We start from the raw sequence: 24942 nt of genomic DNA, 5'->3' as shown, positions 1-24942 counted from the left end.
ATTTCAAGGTGCTTCTGGTTAATATTTATGCATTATACATGATATATTTTCGGATAGAGACGGTAATAAGCACGACGCCGAGGTTGACGTTAGCTTTAGCTGTATAGTCAGTAAAGGGCTATTTAATTTATTTGAAGAACATGCAAACTTCAATCTGCTCTGGATAAAAATCTAAGTTACTCATAATGGTCAGAGCTCGGCTGAATAATTTCATAGCACTCCCGGGACCTTTAAAGTTGAGATTGGTATTTGGAAAACGATTATTTTTTTAAAACACAAAAAAGTATGATCTCAATCCTTCTTGACATAGTTTAGTTACAAAATAACAGTGTGTGCTTAAAAGAAACTGACAAGCCTTTTAGAATAATGTAGTCTAAGTCTAAACAGTCTAACTCTAAGATTAACTCAAATAATTTGGTGGTTAAATAAAAAGATGAGAAAACATTACAGTTTCAATGTTTTTAAGTGTTTATATATTGTATATTTCATTATGAAATAACATATTAGAGCTTTGAATGATGACACACCTGGTCACACTAAGTAATTTCCTGAAAGACTACACAAGAACTGAAGTGTCAAAAATATTTAATATTTTAAAAAGGGATAAATATGAAACTTTGTGCAAAAAATATTTTAAAGACTAAAATAAATAAAAAATATGAGTTAAGTTAATTAGTTAACGAAGTCAACAGAAAAAATCAAGCCACTCCTAAAAGTAAATATACAAAGAAACGTGCACTTTGTGTACATTAAATATTAAAAGGTCAAGTGCGTTTACTCAATTTCGGAACCGATCAGAGGTACAAACACCCGATAGCGCTGTGGTTTAATCTGCAGTACCATAATGGTACATAAGAGGGCGCCCCTGTGCCTTCACGTTTTCAGCGCGCGTTTGACACTCGACCCCTCCGCGAAACGAGGGAAGCAGGTGGGTTGGGAGGAAGGGGAGCGGCTGTTCGCTAAACCAAACCTGGTACCGCCGCTAACTAACGTGATCAGGAGACCGCTGTTGCTGAGCGCACCTCTGGAAGCAGCAAGGTGGCGGTTTTGGGGCGGCAAGCGAGCTCCATCGTTGAAATAAAACTGCGAGGTGAGTACGTAGTTTGGCTGCTGATGGCTGACTATCCGGGCTAATTAGCTGGTCTGATAGGATTCAACTGGGAGACAGAGAGAGAGCGAGAGATCTCTGTTTACTTTGGCTTTGAAAAAGTATCGGATTTAGATGCTTGATCTCCTAACACTTCTAGTAAGCCTACATCATGGCTTCATTTGCTGTGTACATCACATTAAGCTAAGCTACCGATGCTAACAGTCTGGTCAGTGTCCTGTTTCTCTGTACCGGTGTCGTGTTCGGTTCTGCGTCCCTGTCAGGCGATCTCTTATCATTTATATAACAGGTTAGTCCAAGAAAATACGTAATATACGATTGAATTCTTGTATTCGATGCTAAGAGAGACCGCTTCGTGAGCTGGTAGCATCAGATGCTTTCAGGATGACTAACTAACTGCATCATCTGGGCGCTGGACAACAACCGGGGCATCTGGTGCATCCATCTTCGGTCAAATGGTGTCGACGACTCCCCACGTCAAGGGAACATAAATCCACTTTTTTTTAAAATTTTTAAATAGTACTTTGTTCTGTAGCTGGCATCTGTAATTCTATAGTTTGGAAGCCAAAGTCTGGCAGATGCGAGAGGATTGAGCTCAGCCATCTCACTGCAATAATGGGATCCAGTTTCTGTCTGTCTGTCGCTGGTGATCACAGGAGTCATTCATGCCGAGCTTTAAATAATTTGAACAAGTCTAATGTGCTGTTTCTGAACGCAAACCCTTCAGTTTTACCTTAGAGCATAAGCAGAGTCAGCACTGAAACATGAGATGCACATGAAATGCTTACAGTTTGGTAATTTCAGACTTTAGCCTCACCAAGCAGAGGTTCAAGTTAAAACAATTTCTAACTCGACTATTAACAATGTTAATGTTTGCTATTCTAGTAAAGTTGAGGCACTGGGTAAGCTATACATAAAGACGTAATGAAATGATTTGCAAATTACATAACTTGTGACTTGCAGGTAATAAAATGTAGCTTATTTGGTGCTGATTTTGAAGTTTAAAATTAGTTTTTAACAACTCTCTGTCACAATAATACATGGATGTTAAATTATCCCAGAAATTATTATGTTAAATGATAACATTGTTGTTTTGAGGCAATTTTCAAATAACACAATGGTAATGTCGTAATAATGCAAGTACACGCTCTCAAAGATCAACAAACTTAATTTCTAGCAAACATTTAACACTAGAACTGGAGGAAATTGTCTATATCTAAAATAAATAAACAAAACAACAAATTAAATGGATACTGAAACACAATTTTACCCCAAAACGGGAAAACGTTGAGACCGATGCACCAGACTGGAGCCTTTCGTCTTTGGTAGAAAGAGAGAGAAACAATCAGTCATGCAAATGGAAATTATCAAGTGTGTTTTTATTCATCATGTGGTTGATTTATTCCTTCAGTTTTACTATGAATATATAGAGCAGAAAATGTCTTGAAACCCAACTAATGAACTGTTAAAAACATGGCGCAACTAATGTTGCCTTTTATGATGTGTACCACCAGATATGCAGGTGTTTTTTATTGCAATTTATTTTGATTTACCTGACCAGACAACACGTTTCCACTCAAACTCGTCCTTTTTAAATCGGCTTTTTCTCAGCGAGGACTGCAGCGTTCGCATATGATTTCTTCTCTGCATGGCAGAGATTTAACCTACATTTGCGGATGGCTTGGCAGGCTGTTTACAGACAATTTGTGAAAGCCCGTCTAGCATTGTTAGCAACAGAATCATCCAAAGTGTCAATGCTGTGCCTCTCGTTTGCAGGGCGGTGGTTATGAGGGTGGAGTAGTGAGGGTGTGGCAGCGGATCGTCGGCAGATAAGCGCGAGGCCGGGTAAAGATGTTGGAGACGGACGCCGACCCGGCGGGTGGCGAGGTCGAGGAGGACGTAGAAGCAGACATGGGCAGCAGAGACTTGAAGGCCGAGGTGATGCGGCTCACGCTGGAGCTCCAAGAGGCGACGGAGGAAAAGCTGCAGGCCGCTCGGTACGGCCTGGTGGTGTTGGAAGAGAGCGCCGCCCTCAAGATGAAACACACGCAGCTGGAAGAGGAACACGAATCCCTGAAGCTGGAGCTGCAGCAGCTCAGAGAGGTGAGGCGAATGTGTTCGCCATCAATGTTTTAAATGATACAATCATCAACAAACTCTTAACTAAAACGTCCCAGGTGAATTGTTTTGCAATGATGACATAATCATTTGATCCAGCATGTGTGATAGATTTACAGCGATGTGCTTCCATGACCTTTTAATCCCAGACTCAAAAGTCAGTAATCCTCCATTTATAAATGTTGTTTTGTGATATAACTATTAGCCAACAGGATAGTTTAATTCTACAATGCTGGCAGAAATGCAAATAACATAACGGTGCTATCTCACTGCTCCTACTGATAATTTGAATTTTCACAGCTTGGTGCGGCTCGCAGCGTTTCTCAGAGCCGTTTAAAAATTTATCTTTTTCCTCTTTATATTTGCGCCTGTATGAGGCATATATTTAAATTTGTATTAATTACACTTTAGGAATTATTCCACTAAAATAAAGGCTTGGCTTCATTTGTGGCCTAAAAGGAAATTCAACTTTATAATGTAATGTCCATGTCGAGAGGAGCCAGGTGAGGTGGCTCGGGCATCTGATCAGGACGCCTCCCTGGAGAGGTGTTCTGGGCACGTCCCACCAGGAGGAGGCCTCGGGGAAGACCCAGGACACGCTGGAGGGACTATGTCTCTCGGCTGGCCTGGGAACGCCTTGGGATTCCCCCGGAGGAGCTGGAAGAAGTGGCTGGGAAGAGGGAAGTCTGGGCCTCCCTTCTGAAGCTGCTGCCCCTGCGACCCGACCCCGGATAAGCGGAAGAAGATGGATGGATGTAATGTTTGAGGCATCATGAGGATAGAATTATCAGGATGTCCACCTTTTGTTCAGAAACACATTGTACAGCTTTATGGGTTTAATTAGATGCAAACAGTAAACTCTGTGTCTCCCTGCGAGCTCTGACTTCCCCAAGAGGAATCCTGAGCTCTAGTGGCATTCCTGTTGGTTGTTTTTCCGACTGGAAACTCAGAAACTCTTGCTTCGTAGAGCGAACAGAACAGACCATTAGTGTTTTGCTCCTACTAAAAATATTTTCCTCTGGATTTTACTCTGGTTTTGATGTGATTTGTTGACAAGTTGGCATATTCCCATCAATATGAACAGTAACAGGCAACAAATACTTAATTTCTTTGGGTAAAAACTAAGTTTCATTAAATCAACCTAGCTGAAAATCCGATTTTACTTTATGTGCAAAAGAAACTAGGCCGTGGTTGTTAGAAAATGTCCACTACCCATCGTACATAACACACTGGGGGTGCGGCCAACAGAATCCCAGACAACTGGGTGTGGGAGTTAAGTTTCCTCTGGACTTCAGTACCATTTGTTTAAAAAGGCCAATCCCAACTATTTGAGCAGCCATTTGTGTATTTTAGACCCTAGAGTTCAGAAATAATCTGAAGCACTAGCATGTGAGGGAGATCAACATACTGTAAACTATATGAAGAGGAAACCTCATCATGTTGTTGTTTATATTCTTATAAATTAATTTTATTAAAGTGAAGAAACTTGATAGTCAAACTTTTGCTTAAAGGCTTTCAAGACTCTGTCATAGGGCTGAAACGATTAATCGTGATGAATTGATTTTCTTTTAAATAATCGTCAACTGATATAGTAATCAGTTAATTAACTGGATTATACAGAGCCTAAAACAGGTCATTTGCTAAATGAACATTATACCCAGAGTAGTAAATGAGCCAAAACTGCAAAAAAATATTCAGGAAAACTTGCTAAGCCTGGTGGTTGGGCACTAGGGCAGCCTTTTGAGTTTTTGAGTTAAAAATGTTTAAAGTTAACAAGAAATTTGAAAATATCACTTGATAATTATGTACTATTGGAAGATTAATGCAAACTAAGCATGGTGGGGGCACAAGTAAAGCCTGGTGGCCCGCCAGGCTTATAATGCACTGGTGGAAACCCTGAAATGTATACATTTTGCATTCAAGATAAACAAATAAAAAACCTTTATCTTATACCTAAAAGTTCTTATACCTAAAAATGTCAGATTTTTCTTCACCTGGTTCAAATTCTGCATAAAGAAAAGTCTCCTGTTAACATCTTTTTGCTATCCTTTTATTAATTGGCTGATCCAAAAACTAATCAACAGATCATTGAATTAACAATTGTTAGAAGAAGTTTTACAATTTATTTTTATGTGATTAATCGTCAGGATAATCGATTGAAGGATAATTAGAATAATCATTAGTTGAAGCCCTACTTTGTAAAAAATGTTGCAGAGAAGCATAAAGGTATTTTTCAAGCTCCATGTTAGGAGAAGCTCTTTCTGAAGGGTCACAGGCTTAAAGAATTTTAATTCTTTCATAATCGGCTTCAACACAATTTCTTGGATATTCAAGATTTAAGGAAAGCAGCGTGAGCTGGTGCCTCCAATTAGCATTATTATGTAACAACAAAGCGCTTTTCAGTGAAACATTTTTCAGCGTTTATTTCATCAGTCGCCATCAGTGTTCTGCTTCCTGATTATAGAAAGCTGCAGATAGATGCATTATGTAGCTATAAGCCAAGCGTTAGGCTTTTACTGTGTTTCCGGAGCACCATAGTTAGGACGATGGCAATTAAAGTCTGCATTTATTCCTATCCTTTTTATAAATCTAGGATAACTTTGAGTTGTCGTTGATTCATCCATCAACTCGGTGGCTTTTTCACACAGATGCTTGTGAGATACTTCACGTTTTTCCTCCATTTTTCACTTCTATTGTTTGTGTAAAGGCTTTTGCAGATTCTGTGAGCAGCCAGAAGCGTGCAGCTGCTGATGGAGAGTGTCGGGAAGAGAGTCTGCTGCAGGAGACGGCCTCCAAAGAGGCTGCCATGGCAACCCGGATGGAGGAAGTTCAGGCTGAGCTCAAACAGACCCGTCTTACTCTGGGCAACGCCCACGCCGAGCTCGACAGGCTGGGGGGGCTCTCCACCCAGCTTAAGAAGGTACGTTGTGTCAGTGTTTTTCAACCACTGTGCCACGGCACACTAGTGTACCATGAGTGATCGTCAGGTGTGCCGTGGGAATTATCCAAATTCACCTACCGTATTTTCCGGACTATAAGCTAGTCCGGAAAATACAGTAGGTAAACAAATAAAAAACCTTTATCTTATACCTAAAAGTTCTTCTACCTAAAAATGTCAGATTTTTCTTCACCTGGTTCAACATAGTTCATAGCTTTTTGAACTATGTTCAAAAAGCTTTAAGCTTTGAACTATGTTGCCCGGTGCAGCTTTTCTGTGGATTTTTCTTCAACCACCAGGGGGCTCTTTAGCAGGAAGTGAATCATTGGAAATCAAAATTGGAAATCAAAGAAGAATGCGCTAATTTTCATTTACAACAAGCACATGCTAGCAGCAGGCACGATGGAGAAATGTTTTCAAACTCATATGATGCAGCTTCTAAGTTGAAGGTACGGTTTAGTATGGTGCCCTCAAAGTCCAGAAAATACGGTAATTGGTCTTAAAAGATTTTTTTTTAATGAATTAATTATCTGCAAATAATGTCATCTTTGAGTGTCTTTGCTGTAGTAGTGACTAGCAGCGTAATCATGTAATTTTCTTACCACTAGATGGCATTTTACATTAAAACAAAAGAATTAGCATCACACACGACCGTGTTGTGGCACTGTTCAGGTGTATTTTTGAAGTGGACATGTTAAGTGCAATTTGAAATAAGACATGTAAAATATGATAAAAAATAAATTTTTGGGTTTATTTGATTCCTATTCAAGACACTTTGATAAGAATGACTATATATGTAATACAGGCGGCTACAGAGTATCTTTGTTTACATTTTTGGTAAACAAAATGTTTACCAAAACATTGCCTCGTGATTTTTTTTCAATTAAAATGTACCTTGGCTCAAAAAAGGTTGAAAAACACTGCGCTGTGTATCCACCAATCAGTCCTGCCGGGGCCTCTTGTATTCAGTTAATTAATCAATATGTCAACTTTCCAGTCTGAATTGAAAGTTTTGCTGTGTTCTGTAGGAATGTGAATGTCTGGAAGCGGAGAAGAACCATTTGAGGGATGAAATGAAGGAATATAAAGTACGCGAGCTGCGTCAGCTACAGGACAACGGCGAGCTGGAGGAGGAAAATATCTCCTTACAGAAACAAGTGTCTGTGCTAAAGGAAAACCAGGTCAGTTGTCATTTGGCCATTTTTATTGGGTTTTCATTTGGGTTTTATTCTAACAATACAATACATATGAAGTTTGTCAAAATTAGTTTATTTATTCTTTGAATTAATTTAGTTTAGTCAAGAAGTTGTTTCACATTTATTGGCGTTTTAGTTCTGTTACCTTGCTCTTGGCAGTTGGTGGTTGCCGTAGCAACCAGTAACTGGCAGCTCCTCCCCCTTTTTTTCTGTTGCCATCGGTAACTGTGGGGCAGAAGCTGCTGGACTGATGCTGTCTGCTCAGAGTGCGCATTTATTTGGGGCTAAACTGATTAATCGCAATTAATCAATCATTCAAATAATTGTCAGCTAATTTAATTATCAATTAATTGTTAACTGGAGTACGCTGACTCAAAAAAGGCAATTTTTTTACGGAAAGAACACACTCAGAAAAAATATATACATACATTTTGCATTTAAGTAAAAAAAAAAAAAAAAATTTGTAAATATGTTCTATCCATAGCAACCAGTAACTGTTGACATGCTAATGTTCCAACTAGAACATATTTACTTGATTAAAATTCTGTAAACAAGAAAATCTCCTATTAAGCACCTTTTGTTATTAAATTATTAGTTGGTTGCTCCAAAAATGAGTCAATTAATCTACAAGTGATTATGCATACATTAAAGGAATGCTATGCTATTGTGTTATTGGCAATAAAATGCTTACTTTCTTACTTAAAAAGCAATTTATCTGCTTTATTTGTATATCTTAATGTATTTTTAATATTGTATCAAAAGGCTTAAGTGGTTAAATGAGAAACCTGCAGAATGTGACAAGTTTTTAATCCGATTAATTGTCTGAATAATCGATTACTAAAACAATCGTTTGCTGCTTTCCAGCTACAGCTCAGTCCTAAAACAGCTCAGCAAGATTGCAGATAACATGTAAAATGTGTTTGGTGTTTATTTATACAGGTAAAGATGTGGGTTTGCTTTAAATAGCCTGATGGGTCTGATGTGTTTACACAACCTTACAGGATTTCCACCTGGCAGAGTTCTGTTTATCTGTCCTTGCTCCCTTAGTTCTGTTTTAAATAAACTGGATGAACCAGCTGCTGCACACGTCTAAGTGTTGCTTCAATGAGATATGTCTTCTCATAAGTTTCGTCTTAGCCACACATTTTGCCAACAAGGAAGGAGCTCTCTAAGCAGTCTGCCAAAAACTGTAAATTCCAGCGGCGGGGAGCATTTCCCTGGCATTAAACAGATCTGGAAAACAGACATGGAGTTTGGGAAAATACTTAAATTTCCAGATTGTATTCCTAAATCTAATTGTCTGAAGTTCTATCTGTCCATTTGTCTGTTCATTCGTCCAGTTAGACATAAATTAATTTATTTATTCGTCTCTTTTTCCACTTGCTTGCCAAACACTTATTAGTTTGTCCATTTTTCCATTCCTGCATCCTTAAATCTTGTTTACATGTTGTTTATTGTCCATACATAAGTCTGTTTACCTTTGTGTCTGTCTGTCGGAGCCTGAAAAGAGTGAAATTTGTAATGTTTTCTAAGATAATAGTAAGAAGAAATATGAGAATTTCTGGTTGGGTGAAATTGTAGCTTTATTTAAAGAAGATGCATTCGTTTCTGATTTTAGGTGGAGTTTGAATCAATAAAGCTTGAGCTATCCCAGAAGAACGAAGAGCAAGATGAGCTGCGAGCGCAGCTGGAAGAAGCCGCGAGGCTCAGGGAGATTGCGGAGAGGCAGCTGGATGAGGCCCTGGAAGCCCTGAAGGAGGAGCGGGAGCAGAAGAACAGTCTGCGGCGGGAGCTCTCCGCCCTGACCCTAAACCCGTTCGACTCCGTGGGGAACCTGGAGCTCCATTTGGACCAGCTGGACGACAGCCAGGAGGAGGGCCGTGGCGGGGAGGCCGACGCTCAGGAAGAGAACCAGGACAGCAGTCACACCAACGGGTCTGCGTCTGTGCCCAGCTCCAAAAGCAACGGCCTCGTCCAACGCTACTCCACGCCGCGCAACAGCGACGTTTTCCTGCGCGCTCCAGCCTCAGGCCTGGTGTCTGACCTGCTGAGTGAGCTGCACTTTTCAGACAGTCAGAAACTAAAACAGCAGCTGCTGCAGGTATGCAACAGAACCAGCCTTACTACTCATACAAATATTACCTTAATGATATTCAAAATAACTTTCCTAGGAGTCCTGTTGTGTTTTTGAGTTAGAAAATGTTTAAAGTTGACAGAAAATTTGAAAATATCACTTGATAATGATGTTTTTTTTTAAAAGACTGGAAGATAAACACCAACTATAACGTCTTTAAAAAAACAAGCAAACATTTTAAAAAGGCTTAAATAAATAAGCAATGCTTAGCCTGGTGGGGGCACAAGTAAATCCTGGTGGCCCGCCAGGCTTATAATACACTGGAGGAAACACTGGGGGCCTGAACGAGCATTGTTGTGGCGATGTGCTGAAGGCGGAGTATTGGAAAGAGCAGGAGCTTCTTAAAGAGACGGTGGCCCAATTTCAGCACATTAAATTGCATTAAATTACTTTTAAGTCATGTCTGGTTTATACCGAATTTTTACACTAGCTTAAAATAATAGATACTTATGGCATAGTGCGATAAAATGGCACTATGCCTGTAAAGTACAAAATACAGCGCATTTAAAGAAAAATACTAAATTAGGATTTGGTTGAGTAATGTTTCTATTGGTTTTTCTTTTTATCTTTTTAAAACATAGTTTTTGCTCAGATTATCTTTGCCTGAAATTAAAATGTGTTTCATCTAAAATATTTGAGTGACAAAAAAAAAAGGAAATCTGTAAGGGGATCCAATATTTTTCACACCATCATACTCTAGGACTGAGCATGTTACTTTTATATAAAATCACACTTGTTCATTCATCTTAAATGAGTATTTGTGTCTAAATATTAGCCTGCTCTTGTTGTTTCTACCAAACCAAATCACTAATCTCATATTTGTAGATTTTAGATGAAACTCCTCTTTGTCTGCTCAGGTTCAGTTTAATACTAACATTCATTATTGTCCCAAGTGAGGAAGTTTCAGCACCATTTAGTCTGTGTGACTAAGCTGTTAGCTGGCACTTCCTGTTGGAAACCACATCCGCTCCGTGTTGCTGCAGGATTGTTGTGTAACAACTGCTTCACTGACAAATTTTAGTCCACTCCTAGTTATTGTCAACGCAGCTTCCTTCTACGAGAATGTGTCTCGAATAATTAAGAACATATCGAGTTGTCCCTTCTCTTTGTTTGGAGGAAATACATTATGTATGATGCACTTAAGTTGGGGGGTTGGGTTTAAAAGCTCCTGTCTAGCAGATATTTTTTCTCTGGATCTGCATGTGGTTACATTAAAAATGCATCAAGAAGAAGAGGGTGGGGAGGTCTGAGAAATCGTCCTTTCATTCTCTTAAAATAAATACAGTCAGTTCGAATTATCTGAATGAAAACTAGGAATGGTTAGAGTGTTGTTGTTTTACTGATAACGTTAGTTTATAGCTTCTTTTAGTGTTGTAGTTTAGCCGCCATCCAGCAGAGGGCGCCGCTGGTTATCCTGAAGCGGAGCCGGAGATACAGAAACAAAGATGGCGGATCCATAGCGTAGCGGGAAATGGAAACTGTCCAAAATGAGTCCGGTGTGGGACATAAAATGCACTTTGTGCGGTTCTTTTAAGTTTAACAGCGCTCATTCAGCAGAACGCGTTAGCTTCTCATTCAAAAATTATTCATGTGCTACGAAGAAGAGGATATGTTGACAGAAAAGCGGAGGGAGAGGGAAATTGTAACATGATGGACGAAAACATGGCGCCAGTAAGCGTGGATTATTTTTAGACCTGTTAATGCATTTTATGGAGCGAAGTTTTAACATCCCTTCAAAGGCCACCAGATATATATACTATATATACTAATATATTAATATCTCTGTTAATGGGGGATTTAATGTTTCACTTATTTTACTCTTTTCATCTTTTAATTTTCTATTCAGCAACCTCAGAGGTTTCTGCTTTGTTTCATTTAAAAAATATGTCTTAAGTTCAGTAATGCAAAAGCCACAATTTTGTGTTTATTCAGTCAGTATTTAATAGAGGTGACACAAAATAATGGTAAATTTTTAATTTTTTTTAAATTCAGTCCAATATGAACATTTTAGCCGTTTGTTATGGAAAGACAGTTGCCTCTCCTCTATTAATTGTTAGTTGATCAATGAGATAAATCAACTTTAAAATGACTCATTAATTGATTACTTGCTTTCCTAATTTACATATTTTTTAATGTTTTTTTTGTGTGTGTGTGTATTTTCAGGCAGAAAGGGAGAAATCCAGCCTGGGTAGCAAAGTGGAGGAACTGCAGATGCAGCTGATGATGTCCAAACAGGCTCTAAGTCAGCAGGAGGACAAGGTTGGCACTCTCACTCAGCAGCTGGAAGCAGCGCAAAGTCGTCCGCATCCAAACCTGGAGGCAGAGGAGAGGAAGAAGGTGGAAACTGGAGAGGACGGCAGTGAAGGCTTCGACTACGAGGTGGACACTAAGAGCAAAGAGGTGCTGGAAGCACGGATGCGCGCAGCCAGCGAAGAACTCCTGAAGCTGCGAGACGAACTCTCTCAGGCGGGCGCGCGGTACAACACCCTTGAGCAGAGATACAAGCAGGAGAAGGAGCGATGGCGGGGCGAGGCCCAGGAGCTGGCCGACAAGATCCGGCAGTGCATCAAGTCCAGCAAGCAGGATCAGGAGCGCATCGGCGAGCTGGAGAAGGAGATCGGAGCCACGCGGAAAGTGGCAACCGACTCTGAAGGGCATCTGAGCGTCGCTCAGGAGGAGCTGTTGGCTTTCTCCGAGGAGCTGTCCAACCTCTACCACCACATCTGTGTGTGCAACAACATCACGCCCAAACGGGTCACTCTGGACTACTACCGGGACAGCGCTAGGGGTGGTGGCGGAGGAGGAGTGCGAAGGTCACACCACGTCTTCGCCCAACACAACGCTCAGAAGAAGCCTCGGGCAAACGACATGTTCATTTCCAAAGCTGCGGCGCTGCAGTTCATGGGCGAGGTGGACAGCGCGGGATCCAGCGCAGACTCGCTGACCTGTCCCGGATCCCCCACTCTGGATTTCAGGGACCCGTCCAATGTGTCCAACCTGGTTGCTGTCATCCGTTGCCAGATCAAGCACCTCAGGGTAAGAGGGCGGTGTCTGAGACCCATTTCAGCAACAAGGCAGTTAAAAGTCCTTTACGTCATAAAAACATCAGTCATTATTTACGAAACAAGTGGTATGCATATTAAAATCATTAAGCAGATGTACATAAAATATATTGATCAGTGTTCCAGTTACTACGATTCAAAGCCAGCTCTAAACTGGTGGGTGTTTAGCCTTGATTTAGAGGAACTCAGTGTTTCAGCTGTTTTGCAGATTTCTTGATTTGTGGTGCATAGAAGCTGAATGCTGCTTCTCCATGTTTGGCTCTGGGGATTCAGAGCAGAACCAGAAGACCTGAGAGGTCTGGAAGGTTGCTATGACAACAGCAGATCTTTACTGTATTTTGGTGCTGAGCCATTCAGTGATTTATAAACTATCAGCAGCATTTAAAAGTCTCTTCTGTGAGCTACAGGGAGCCAGTGGAAGGACTTTAAAGCTGGTATGATGCGCTCTATCTGCCTGGTTTTCGTCAGAACTCCAGCAGCGACGATCTGGATCAGCTGCAGCTTGAGGACTGATTTTTCAAGCAGACCTGTGAGGTCACTGCTGCAGTAATCAATGCGACTAAAGATAAAAGCTTAGATGAGTTTCTCTAGATCTTTCTGAGACATTAGACCTTTAATCCTGGAAATGTTCTTCAGGTGATAGTAGGCCGACTTTGTAACCGTCTCTATGTGGCTGTGAAGGTTCAGATCTGATCTTTAGTTAATTACTGTAATAGCTGAAGCTGTGCATTGACTCTAGATTGTTCTTCTTTAGGTCCACAGATAATAACTTCACTTTTTCTGGTCATCTGGTGAAAGTTATGTCACATCCACACATTTATTTGTCCTTAGCATCTTTTTGGTGCTTGTATGAGTTCAGAGTCACCTGGTGACATTGTAATGTAGCATGTAGATAGTAAATACAAGGAGTCCCAGGACTGAACCCTGTGGCAGCACCAGCTCATCTCTTACAAACAGGAATAAATCATTTCCAAATCTTATTTTCAGGCTGCTACTAAAAGCCAGGCTGATATTCAGAGTGAAAGCTTTTCCCCTGTACAGTTTTCCTTGAACCTGACATTGTGTTCAGACAGCAAATGTTCTTGAGCGCCTCTCAAATCCAGCGCCTGTTCAGGGCTGTGCCGACACGTGCCTGTGTGTGTTGGTCTGAATGGATCGGATTATCAGGGGTCAAAGTTAAGAGTTGTGGCCTGAGGAAAACACAATCCTTTGAGCAAACATTATCTGAAACACTGGAAAGCTTACATTTGTTCTTTCTCTGAAGCGAAACATTAATTCTACAACTGAGGGTGGGCATTTATCGCGTCATGTTATCTTTGTCGAGACAAATTCAAATTAATGTTTAAACTGTCCATATTGTCAGGATTGTTAGTTTTACCATTTTCTCCACAGTTTGTTCAATGAGAATATCAATAAAATTGAAAATATGATTGGAATAATTTACCGTGGGCAGTTTAGTGATATACATTTTTTTATGTGACTGGTGACCTAAAGAAGTGCATTACAGATGGGAATGTTTCTAAAGAGCAGCATTTGGTTAAGGACAGTCGCAGACATACAGTTACCTAAATAAATAAGTAATGAATAATTTTTACTGCCACATTTATCTTTATCACTATAACACTACAAAGTATCATGATGAAACTTAAAGTCCATGCTAGGAATTTGAAAGTTGTTGCTGAATATATTGTAAATAATAAAGTGGTTTGTTGTTTTAAACTGTTGCAGACGTGTAAGAAATTTAGCAAAGCAGAAAAGCATCCATTAAATCACTTTTCTCTATACGTGTGTGTCCACTCAGGTGGCTGTGGATCTCTGCCGTCAGAGGGGAGCGATGCCGTACTCTGGGCTCAGCAGCAGCGAGGAGTCGGAGCGGGACACCGAAAGCCTTTTGGAGGAAGTCCTAAAACTCAAATCCCTTCTCAGCACGAAGAGAGAGCAGATTGCAACCCTGCGGACTGTCCTGAAGGCAAACAAGCAGGTAAACGAAGCTGCAGCACTTTTCCTCGTCTTTTAGGTTATTTGATTATTCCAGCAGCATTATCTGTTGATGCAGGTTAAACGTTTGTGCAGAAATGTGATGAATACCTAATGTGTGACCCATACCCAGTGTTTCTCAAACTGTTTTCAGGCTGAGGACCACTTACCCCATTTAACAAACACTCACGGACCACCTAACTTTAAATTACCTCCTCAATAATGCAACATCTTAATATACACAACCTGAAATGAAAATGTTAGTCTCTTAACTCGTAGAGACTACTCTGAATGTGAAGGGTGGCGCAATAAAACCATGAACAAGTCATTTTGAGTTATGTACAGATTCTGAAAGTAGATTCTAAAAGGTTCTTTACTTCAAGTGTTGTGTGCACTAATAGCATTTTAGGACTATTTGTAATTTAGAAGCATAAGAAAAGAAGAATAGACGTGAGTTGCGTTGGCAAAAACAAACATTTTCTTTCAGCCAGCAGATAACCGAGCGTAAATATTGTTATTTTTAGGTGTTAAGATGCAGTTAGTCAGCGTGGGGCGCAGCGCTGCTCACTGCCTCGATGCTGTGCATCATCAAAGCGTTCAAAAACAAAAGTTCTGCAACTCATCCTGAGAAACTTTCCACCATAATCTTCAGGCTTTCTGTTTAGTGACTCGGTCTTCAGTCATTTATTCGTTATTATTTTTAAACACAATCCTTTGGTAAGCTAACTGTAGCGTCACACTTTTGAGCTAACGTCACAGCAAATTAGCAGTTGTTGCCCAGAGCAGAGTTTGAGAAAGACTGCCATAGACGTATCAGAATCTCTTCCAGGAAGCATAATAAGCCATATGCCCTACTTCACCATGTTGGATGCACTGAGTTGATTGGCTAATGTTCATATTGCTATCTTGTACCTAATAAAGGGGCCAGTGAGTTTCCCTTTTCCTCTGCACTTTGAATACTGAATTTCCAGATCTTAAGCCTGCTTTCTCCTCCACTCGTTTATCTCATCTGACCTACTTCTGTTGTTTCTCTCGTTACTCCAAACTCTCTCCAGGTGACGTTTTTGATATATTCCATGTTTATTTTCACGTCACGCTGTTAAACTGATGATGCTGTTACTGGGACAGACTGGGCTCAGGACTCCGGTTCGTCTGTAATAAAATATTTATAATACTGCATTAGATTTGGTTTGGCTTTACTATCACTGGAGTGATGCAGATTCCTGCTTAGCTTAGCATCATCAAGGGCTGTACGGTCGTCATGCCCTGTTATTCTGGTACCAACAGAACGCCTAAATGTTCTGTTTGAAGAAGCGACCCGCTGCTTTTCCTGATGTCAGTCAAACGGCATTCATTTTATTTTTAGTCTGAACTGCAGCAGTCAGTCGCTTGAGATGGTTTGGTCGTTTATATTTTTCATTATCTTTTTATATTTGTTTGCTTCAGTTGGTAACTTTTTTTCCGCAGAGCTTCTATCAAATAACTCAAATAAAAAGCTTTGTCTGTGTTGATGCCCAAATCACACTTATAGAAATGCACTGCTGCTTTGTTGGCAAAGTCTCAGAAAAGCAAATGTTGTTTTTGCATTCTTTTTTTTTTTATCACTTTTTTAAAATGTTTGAATGAAACAATTAAAAACTTCTTACTTTAAGGTTCGTTCAGCTGCTTTTCAATTCGGTGTTTTCAAGATTAGGAAAGTGCTCGTTTATTGTTCAAAGTCCTTGAAAGTGTTTGGTGACCAAACTGCACGGGTTTGTAATAAATGTAATTGGTTTGATCAAAAACCTAAATTTTGAAAACATTAAAGTTAAAACCAGATATTTTTATACAACCAATAAAAATAGATTTTTATTTTGTCACTGTGTGAAGTTAAATCAGACTAAACTTTTCTTTTTTTAAATTTGGTTAGAATGACCAAAATAATTTCCATCTGCTAAATGCCAGAAAAGTTGGGAACATTTTTGGAAATTTTCTTGTAACTTTGAGTTTAAACATTTAATTTGATCAAGAAGGTAATTTACCATGAGGCGATTTGTTTCGATTGTTTCAACGTAATGAATATGTATTATTCCTAATAGCTCAGTGACTTATTTATCCCTATATATCTCTATAACATTGGTTATATTTTATAGGTTAAACAAAGTTATTAAAATTGGGGGATATTTTTTTTTGAATTAGTGTTTTGTTCTCGGGTCAGTCCGGTATTTGGGGTGTGTGAGATACTTCAAAACATGAAATTTAGTTATAATTATGCTGTAGAGTACCATCACAAAATATTAACATTAATAAATAATATGTTGAATTGAGACAGTTTAGCTCATTTGTTTATAACTCTAAAGTTGGTGCTGGAAAAGTTTGAAAACGTGAATTTTACTGTGAAAGGTGCACAAACCTTGTTGTTTAAATGTTTGATCTTGAGGTGGTTTTTGTTTTTGTCGTTGCAGACGGCGGAGTTGGCCTTGTCTAATCTGAAAACCAAGTATGAGACGGAGAAGAGCATGGTGTCGGAGACCATGATGAAACTGAGGAATGAGCTCAAAGCCCTGAAGGAGGACGCTGCCACCTTCTCGTCTCTCAGAGTCATGTTTGCCAGCCGGTAAGGTTTTTATTTCTTTTACCCAAGACATGAAAAAATATTTGTAAAAGTTTTTTCTAGGACTAAATGCTTTGTAAAAGCACTCGTTAGTGGGTAATGAGCTTACCGTTCTTATTACACCCGTGCACGATCCACGGCTTCACGTGAAGATTATAAGCCACATGCTCTGCCTTGTGCGGGGAAAAGGACGGTTCAGGCGGGTCGTGTTGGGGAGGAAGAGGTCCGAACGTTTGCACGAAACGAGTAAAACTCAACAGAACTAAGATCACTAAACTGCTCTGCTCGATTGGAAAGCAGTGATTATACCAATGCTATAAACTAGAAAAATGCATAATTTTCAGATTTATTTATTTTTATTTATGTAGCAGGTGTTAAACGGCTCAGAGGTTCCTGGACGAGTATCAGCCTGTCTGGTCTGTTTGCAGACATTTATGAGCTGCTACTTGATGATCCTTAAGAAGGACTCAGGAACAGACAGTAATCAAGGCCAGCTGAAGTCTCATCCAACAGATTACAGCTTTGGAAAAGGTTATGGTTCAAGTTAGTGGTGCCACCATGTGGAGGGATACTGGAACTGCACGTGGACGACTCGCCCTTCAGTTCACCTTCCTACTTTGTTTTGTTTTGTCTGGCTTTAAAACTCAACAAAATGCTGTTAAAGATGGTGATGAACATATGCAGCATCATAGGTTTTATAATTGTGGCTTTATTAATTTAAATTCTCGTTATTTAAATAAAGAAAATCATAAATGTTCAGAAATTTCTGAAGTGATCAAAACTTCTTTCTTTTTTTTCTTTTTTTTGTTGGTGTCAAACAATCCAATTAGAATTTTATTTTTTGCACGATTGCATTCCTCTACAGAGCGAAGTCTGATTGGCTGTTGCACTGCGTTCGTCTGCAAAAGTTCAGATTTTCCATCTACAGTATTTTCTGTTGGAAATGCTCCTCGACGCTCAAATCAGATTTAGTCTGAATGCAGCAGAAGTTGTTTCAGTTCTCCGACGTAATTAGCAACGTTTCAGATTCTAAAAGTCATCTTATTTGCGGTGTTGGTTGGTGTTTGCTCCAACAGACTCACTTTGTCTCTAACCTGACTGTTTTTATGTGCCTTCTGATGAGCTCCTGCTCGCCTGTTGCTGCATGCTGCATGTTGACCCTGTTCACGTCTTCCAGGTGCGATCAGTATGTCACCCAGCTGGACGAGATGCAGAGGCAGCTTGCCGCTGCTGAGGACGAGAAGAAGACTCTTAACTCGCTCCTGCGCATGGCCATCCAGCAGAAACTGGCCCTCACTCAGCGTCTGGAGGACCTGGAGGCTCCTCAGGCCCCCCGCAGCCTGAACAGCAGCCCCCGGCGCTCCCGGGCCAAAGAGCTGGCCGCCAAGTCGGGCCGGGCCTCCCGCAGCCCCCGCAGCAGCCCCGGCAGGCCCCAGCTGAGGAGCAGTCCGCGGGCCAGCCCCGTCCTCGGCAGCAGCGTCCCCGCCTCGGCCACCCACCACTTGCGAGCTCTAACCCGAAGTCTCCACACAAGCCCTGTAAGAACCTCCTCTTCTCTTTCTTCCGACAACAGCTTTCACACAAGCAGCCGGTCCCACGGTGGCCGGGGTCTCCCAAGAGATGCCACCTTCATTAGAAGTCGTAGTATCAGTGATGTTTTTAATACGGAGGTGAGTCATAGACGTTCTCTGCCTCGTAAAGACTCCACCAGTTCTTTGAGCAGTGACTTAACAGTCAGTACGAGTGATAGACGAAGGGCTGCATCCGGCCGGAGAGCTTCGGTCCCTGTGCGCCAGGACACTTTCATCAAAACTCGCATTGCTTCTTCCTCTTCCAGCAGGCACAAGTCTGCTTCCTCTTCACATGCCGATGATCTAACCTCCTCTAAAGCTTCGCGTGTGTATCCTAACACAGCTAAAGCATGGGCTGAAAACCGGCAAAACCCTGACCCAAAAACACACCTAGACGCCTCTGTGAGGAAGAAGCAGAACAGGTCTAAATTCGCTCAAGGAGCAGCTGCTAGCAGCTACTCGTTGCCGTCAGAGTCGGTCCATTCACAGCCAAACTCCAGATACTCAGCGGCCCAAACAGTGGCGGCTCTGTCTGCTCACAACCCGCCTGGTAAGCCCAGGATGAGCAGCGTCTGCAGAGAGTCTAGAGGCAGATCCTCCACCGCGGTAAATAGAAGCACAGAGGAATCACACAGTGCTGCCAACAGGAACTGTGGTAATAAAAGTCAGGCTGCATCTTCCAGGGCCCGGAGCTCTCATTCTAAATGCTCTCGCAAGAAAAACTAGCAGCTTATGATTAGAAAGTATTTTAAATATGAGATGTTGAATAAGCTGCCTTGTATGTATTCTGTTTTGTTTTAACCTTTTGTGTTTTGCCAAGAGATTTGTAGGTTTAATTGGTTTATTGCTGATTGTTGCATGGCTTGTAGTGACTCGTAAAAGTTTTCATACCACTTGGAACTTTTCCACATTTTGTCAAATTACAACCACAACCCTCTATGTGCTTTATTGGGACTCTATTATTAACTCATTTCTACAAATTTAGGCTTTATTCACCAAAAGGATGAAATTTGTCTGTTATATGCAAAATATCTCAAGGAACTACAGTTTTTGTATAAAAATTAGCTGTAGCAACTTAAATTTGTTGCTACAATTTCCATTTATAAACTCAGTTAACTGTTTAAGACAGTTCAGACTGTGATTCTCGAGAAACGTTGCAAATGATTCATTGGGATGTGGATTTTTAGATTAAAGAGTAACATTCAAAACTTTAAAAAATTGTAAACGGTTATTTGTTAGCTTCATCAACTTATTCCATTTCAAAAGGTTTAAAACTTTACAATTTTTGTGCAAAATTTGCTTCGACATTTTTCTTTTCACTTCCACAGACTTCAGTATCTTGTCTCCTCCATCAGCTCTGTACACCAGTGTGCCGGTGGAGGCTCCTTCTTCTACAGGGCTCAACATGCTGTCTGAGCGCTGCTGCCCCCTAGTGACTGGAGGCTTTATTGTTCAAGCAAGAATGCATGCTTGAACAAGCATGCATTCATGCTTGTTCAAGCATGAATGCATGCTTGAACAAGCATGTATTCATGTTTTAAAATACAAGACCTTTTTTTTTTTTTTAGGTTTCTATTTGTAGAGCTGGAATGAAAGTGATCCATTTCTATCGTTATGCTTCAGATTTAGTTGTTTTTCACATAAAGTCTTAATAAAATACATTAAAGTTTGTGGTTGTAACCAAAACGTGGAAGTTGTAAGAAAGATTTTGTGAGTAACTCTAGGATGTCTGCTTGTCATTATCATTCATTCTCATATTATCAGTTCTTTTCTTTCTGATTAAGTTGAACTTAATGTTTTTGTTTTGTCTCTGTCTCCCCCTGTTTCCGTAGCGCTGAAACACTCCCACCATCACTCCAAAACCCCTCTGCTCCATAAGGACCAGTCTTCATCTTGTGACTTCCCCTCCACCCGGCTAATTCCTCCATCCTCCCTGCTTGACCTGAGACATCCTGTCCATCCCAGATATGACGCAGCATTAATCCGTCTCCACCATGGAGTGAAAAAAAAATCTGAAAAGATAAAAAAAAAGACAGAAAATCTTCCATCCCAGCCTCTTGGTGTGGAGAAACCTGCATGCATCCCGGAGGAGGATGAAGAGCCTAACCTGCCGCTCGTTTCTCTCTCTCTTCTCTCATTGACTGTGTCTGTTTCGTCTTTTTCAACGCGGTATATTGTGGTGAACCATCGACAGTATTTATTCTATAAACAGAACCTTTCTTGTACAGTATTTCCTGTCCTCTGACTCAGATTCAAGGCTGTGATCTGTTCTCTGGAGGCGTTGACGTCCTCACACCCTCTTGCCTTCAACCTGGCAACCTTGTCCGGCCTGTTTGGCGTTCTTTAGCATCGGAAAGCCTTTAGCTCCAGGGTTTCCTCCAGAAAACTTGCTAAGCCCGTTGGTTTGGCGCTACGGCAGTCGTTCATCCAGCGGCACGTCTTGTTTTTGAGTGAAATCTTTTTAAAAAGTTGACAGGAAATTTTAAAATATCACTTCAAATGTGTTATTGAGAGATTGGAAGATTAATACCTGAACACCAACTATAAAGTCTTAAAAATGCAAACATAAAAAAAAAAAAAAAAACTTAAATAAATAAGCAATGCTTAGCCTGGTGGGGACACATGCAAAGCCTGGTGGCCCGCCAGGCTTATAAAGCACTGGGGGAAACCCTGAGCTCGTCTGGAATGATTGAAGTGGAGCTTGCTGTTGTCGTTTAACTCCTACCTGTCTTTTTTTTACCTTCTGACTTTCCTTGCCTGTCAGCTACACCCTTTAACTAGAGGCCAGGAAAAAAAGTTGTTTTATGTGGAAATAGATCAGCCATAACGTCACCGCCTCAGGTCAGAACCGTAAATATTCAGATCGACAGTTTGGGAAGTCTTCAGTGGAGGTCTTACTTTACAAACTATGCAGACTGGTGCCTATTTCCTGCCTGACTTTTGGTTCAACACTAGCTGCGTTTCCATTACAAATGTGTGCAAATCTTGAATTTTACTTTGTAAAAAAAAATGTTTTTAAAGAGAGGGAGGTGAGCCGAGCTCACTCATCCAGCCGATGTCGTCCCCTGGCCTCCCCCTCAAATGGCTGCTTCCTCACCCCGCAGTACATGTAGATCTCCTCTCCCGTCCTGATGTCTCGCCTGGCGAGACGGGTCGGCGAGGCCGGGGAACTTTGCCAACACACATTTGACATTAAAGTTCTTGGAAGAATTTTTTATCATTTGGCCAAAGGTTGCCAGCTGCGGATGACATTTGCATGGGTGGACCTGAGAGTTTATGCAGAGTTCCTTCTCCCCATACTTGGAAAAAGTAAATATCTGATTCTTCTCCCGCCTTCAGGGACCCTGCCAGACTTTAACGTGGAAGTCACATAAGACGAACCATTTGGTGAATGCCTTGGTCGACCCTGTGGAAGATAAAATACTTTTAATTTATTGAATTAACATCACCACCTGGAATAAATAGAATTTTGTGATTGCGGTGTTTCCGTCACACACATGAATAAGTTTGTTCACGCAATAAATCATTAAAGATTCTGCCAGTAGCGCTCACTGGAGCTGTTAGAGCGACAAACCGCTGCTAGGGAGCGGCTACGTGTGCAGCAAACTTTTGCAGTTTTACCGAAGAGTTATGGAGTAAACATTTTCAAATGATGAAGCTTTTTATGAGCTGTGCGACGCTGTGAGAGATCTGGTGGAGCCAGCTGCGCATTGTCCACAAAAACGAACATCTTCCTCCTATTTCCTGTTGTCGTCTTTGTTGTTTCTGCCAGTAGTAACATCCGGTTGTCGATCATGTGACGCAAATATAAGTCTTTCCGTTGCAGTTTTGTGAACTCGCAAAAACTTAAGCGAGTTTTTCCCAAATTGTTTTTTTTATTTTCATATTTTTATGTTAGATGGAAACGCAGCTGACTGCAGCTTCGTTAAGAAAAAAGCTGTTTAGCATCCTAAACGTCGAGTCGCTTCCGGGATTATCTTCTGTAAGAATCACACTCGAGATGAAGCATCCCAGCAAATTAGAAAAATCAAGAGGTTTATATATTTCAGTTAATTGTTTCAAAAAGTAAAACTTTGGTTTTTAAGATTGTTGCTTCAAGCTGGTGGAATCTGAACAGTTTCTCAGAAAATTGCATAAGCCAGTGAAGTTTCTGCATCAATGTATGAAGGTGATCAGGTGTGAGAAATTAGCAGCTTTTCTGTAATGTTGGTTTGTTTCTCTGCAATTATCACACCAGCAGTTTTGAGTAGTGTGTACACATGCATGATTGACACTCCTAACACCCTCCTCCTGTCTCTGATTGGTTGAGTTTTTTTTCCTGAGTTTTGTATTTCTGCAAATTGCAGTAATACCACAAGAGGGAGCCAGAGGAGTTTGATTTTTTTAATTTCATCAATTTTTTTTCAGATTCTCTGTTTCATAATCTGTCAGGATTTAGTGAAAGTTTCAACAAATATGTAAAGGAATACATTTTTACACCCACTGCAGCTTTTAACTCTGTTTTGGTTTGTTTGGTAGAGTGTCACCTTTCTTTGACATTTTTTCCTTCCGTCTAACTTTTAGCTAATGCGCTTAACTTTGCAAAGACATTTTGTTGTCTCAACAACTGATTGGCTCTTTTATTCGTCTTGCGTAATATTATAATTTTCTGAGAAACTATTTGGATTTTCATTAGTTATGAGCCATAATTAAAGTCTTGTGAGATGAATCCGTTAAACATTTTGAAATGATTTTCTGAAATAACTGAACTTTTTATTGATTTTGGATTTTATTGGCATGCAGCTGTGTGTTTTGACAGGTTGAATTTAGATAAAGTAACGTAATATTTCCTTGTTTCTCTATTTTATTGGCTTCCATTAGCACTTCAGTCTTTCTGCTCTTTATTCTCTATCACAGCTAATAATCAACAAACATTCACGTCACGCATTTCAGATTAAATAGTTCTGTGCTCCAGTGTAAACGTATAGTAATCACAGTAAAGCTGCTGCTTGAGTCCGTTGTTTTCTAACTACGGTAGCGTCTCTTGCTACTAGTGAAGTTTCTGCTTGTTGAACATGGATTCCCCTGAAAACTTTAAATCTGTTAATGCAGACAGGCTGCAGGTGGAACGATTAAAGTGCATGATTCTACGATAGAGGATTTTATTGTCGGGGCATTTCTGTGATCCAAGAGAGTCGCTTTATTCTGAAGGTCACCTGGTTCGGTGACATCATCTGGAAATCATGTCGTACCATTCTCAACTTATGATACAAATAATCAGATATTTGGCTTTTTAATGAGGAAACGTTTTAACAATTTACTGACCATTTGCTGCAACATCCTGCTTTTTTATTTCTGTGCCTTTTGTTTTTTTAATTCTCCATATTGCAGTCATTGTTCAAACACTGTAGCTTTTATTGTTGTATAAATTAGTTTTAACTGCTGTTGAAGTTGATTGAAGCGTTGATAAAGGTGATATCTCATTTTGGTGAAATATTTTCACTTTCTAGCTCCTTTGAGGATTAAGTAATCCTGAAATGTTATCTACTGTATTTATCATGGAAAATTGCTGCTGAATGGAAATAATGATGGAAAAACGGAGAAGTTTAATGACTAAAAAGTGAAAATGCTTCAACATAATGTCATCTTGCACTGAAGGTTGTAAATTGATCTATTTAACTCGCCCTGTGGATAATTTATTGACCTTGGCTGTATAATATTTTAACTGTATTTAAGTGGTTTGCATTTTCTGTAAATCGACATGATGTCATTCAAACACTCCAAACAAGCCGTCTGATGGTCCTCAACTTTTTATGTGTATGCAAGTTGACCTTTGTTGACCTCCAGAAGAATAAAAAGCCAACACTGTACACCGTCTCAGTATGGGATGAGTTTCTGTTTGTTATTTACACAGAAATGATCTTAAATGCTTTTATTTAAATAAAATAAAAGTTCAGATTGTCAGAATGTCACTTATGGTGGTGCAAACAGTAATTGTATTTACACACCATAAACATACAATCATTTGTTTTCCTCATTTTCTGAAGTTGAGTCACATCTAAAACTTTTCTAGTTTTAGATTAGAATTACCCAAATTATTTCTATTTGTTTAAAGACAGAAAACTTGCTGAGAATTTATTAATTTTAACTTTCCTCAAATTCAAACGTTACATACATTTTTATTCAGTGTTTGCGAACATCTGGCTTCAACAGTATATAATCACATGCAATGCAAATATTGGTATCAAATTTTAAATTAAATTCAA

The 24942-nt window shown here is 40.1% G+C and overlaps 1 protein-coding gene across 3 annotated transcripts; it reads left to right on the top strand.

Moving 5' to 3' along the window:
- Positions 1–882: 882 nt before the first annotated feature.
- Positions 883–24553, top strand: LOC103467950 (protein bicaudal D homolog 2). 3 transcript variants are annotated; one of them, XR_014088263.1, is made up of 11 exons: positions 884–1090; positions 2885–3211; positions 5934–6146; positions 7193–7345; positions 8979–9461; positions 11658–12530; positions 14358–14537; positions 16978–17129; positions 18304–18664; positions 20530–22096; positions 22230–24553. XR_014088263.1 is itself a non-coding variant. In XM_081609178.1 (10 exons), exons 2-10 carry the CDS (start codon positions 2960–2962, stop codon positions 20533–20535), a joined length of 2673 nt encoding a protein of 890 aa, XP_081465304.1. In that variant the 5' UTR covers positions 884–1090; positions 2885–2959; the 3' UTR covers positions 20536–24553. The 3 variants fall into 3 exon arrangements, 2 of the variants coding, with proteins under 2 accessions (XP_081465305.1, XP_081465304.1); XM_081609178.1 differs by having other exon boundaries at positions 20530–24553; XM_081609179.1 differs by lacking the exon at positions 18304–18664 and having other exon boundaries at positions 883–1090; positions 20530–24553.
- Positions 24554–24942: the final 389 nt, after the last annotated feature.

This window comes from Poecilia reticulata, chromosome 7, assembly GCF_904066995.2.
Source record: "Poecilia reticulata chromosome 7, P_reticulata-male-v2, whole genome shotgun sequence".
Classification (NCBI taxonomy): domain Eukaryota; kingdom Metazoa; phylum Chordata; class Actinopteri; order Cyprinodontiformes; family Poeciliidae; genus Poecilia; species Poecilia reticulata.
The sequence above is the reverse complement of the archived record's forward strand: the minus strand, read 5'-3'. Positions and strand labels throughout refer to the sequence as shown.

Excerpts from the sequence above, each read along its gene's own strand:
- LOC103467950 (XM_081609178.1), top strand. The coding sequence starts at position 2,960 with ATGTTGGAGACGGACGCCGACCCGGCGGGTGGCGAGGTCGAGGAGGAC. Across the intron at positions 9,462-11,657 it reads TAAAACAGCAGCTGCTGCAG|GCAGAAAGGGAGAAATCCAG; the intron begins GTATGCAACAGA and ends GTGTATTTTCAG. Across the intron at positions 12,531-14,357 it reads GCCAGATCAAGCACCTCAGG|GTGGCTGTGGATCTCTGCCG; the intron begins GTAAGAGGGCGG and ends GTGTCCACTCAG.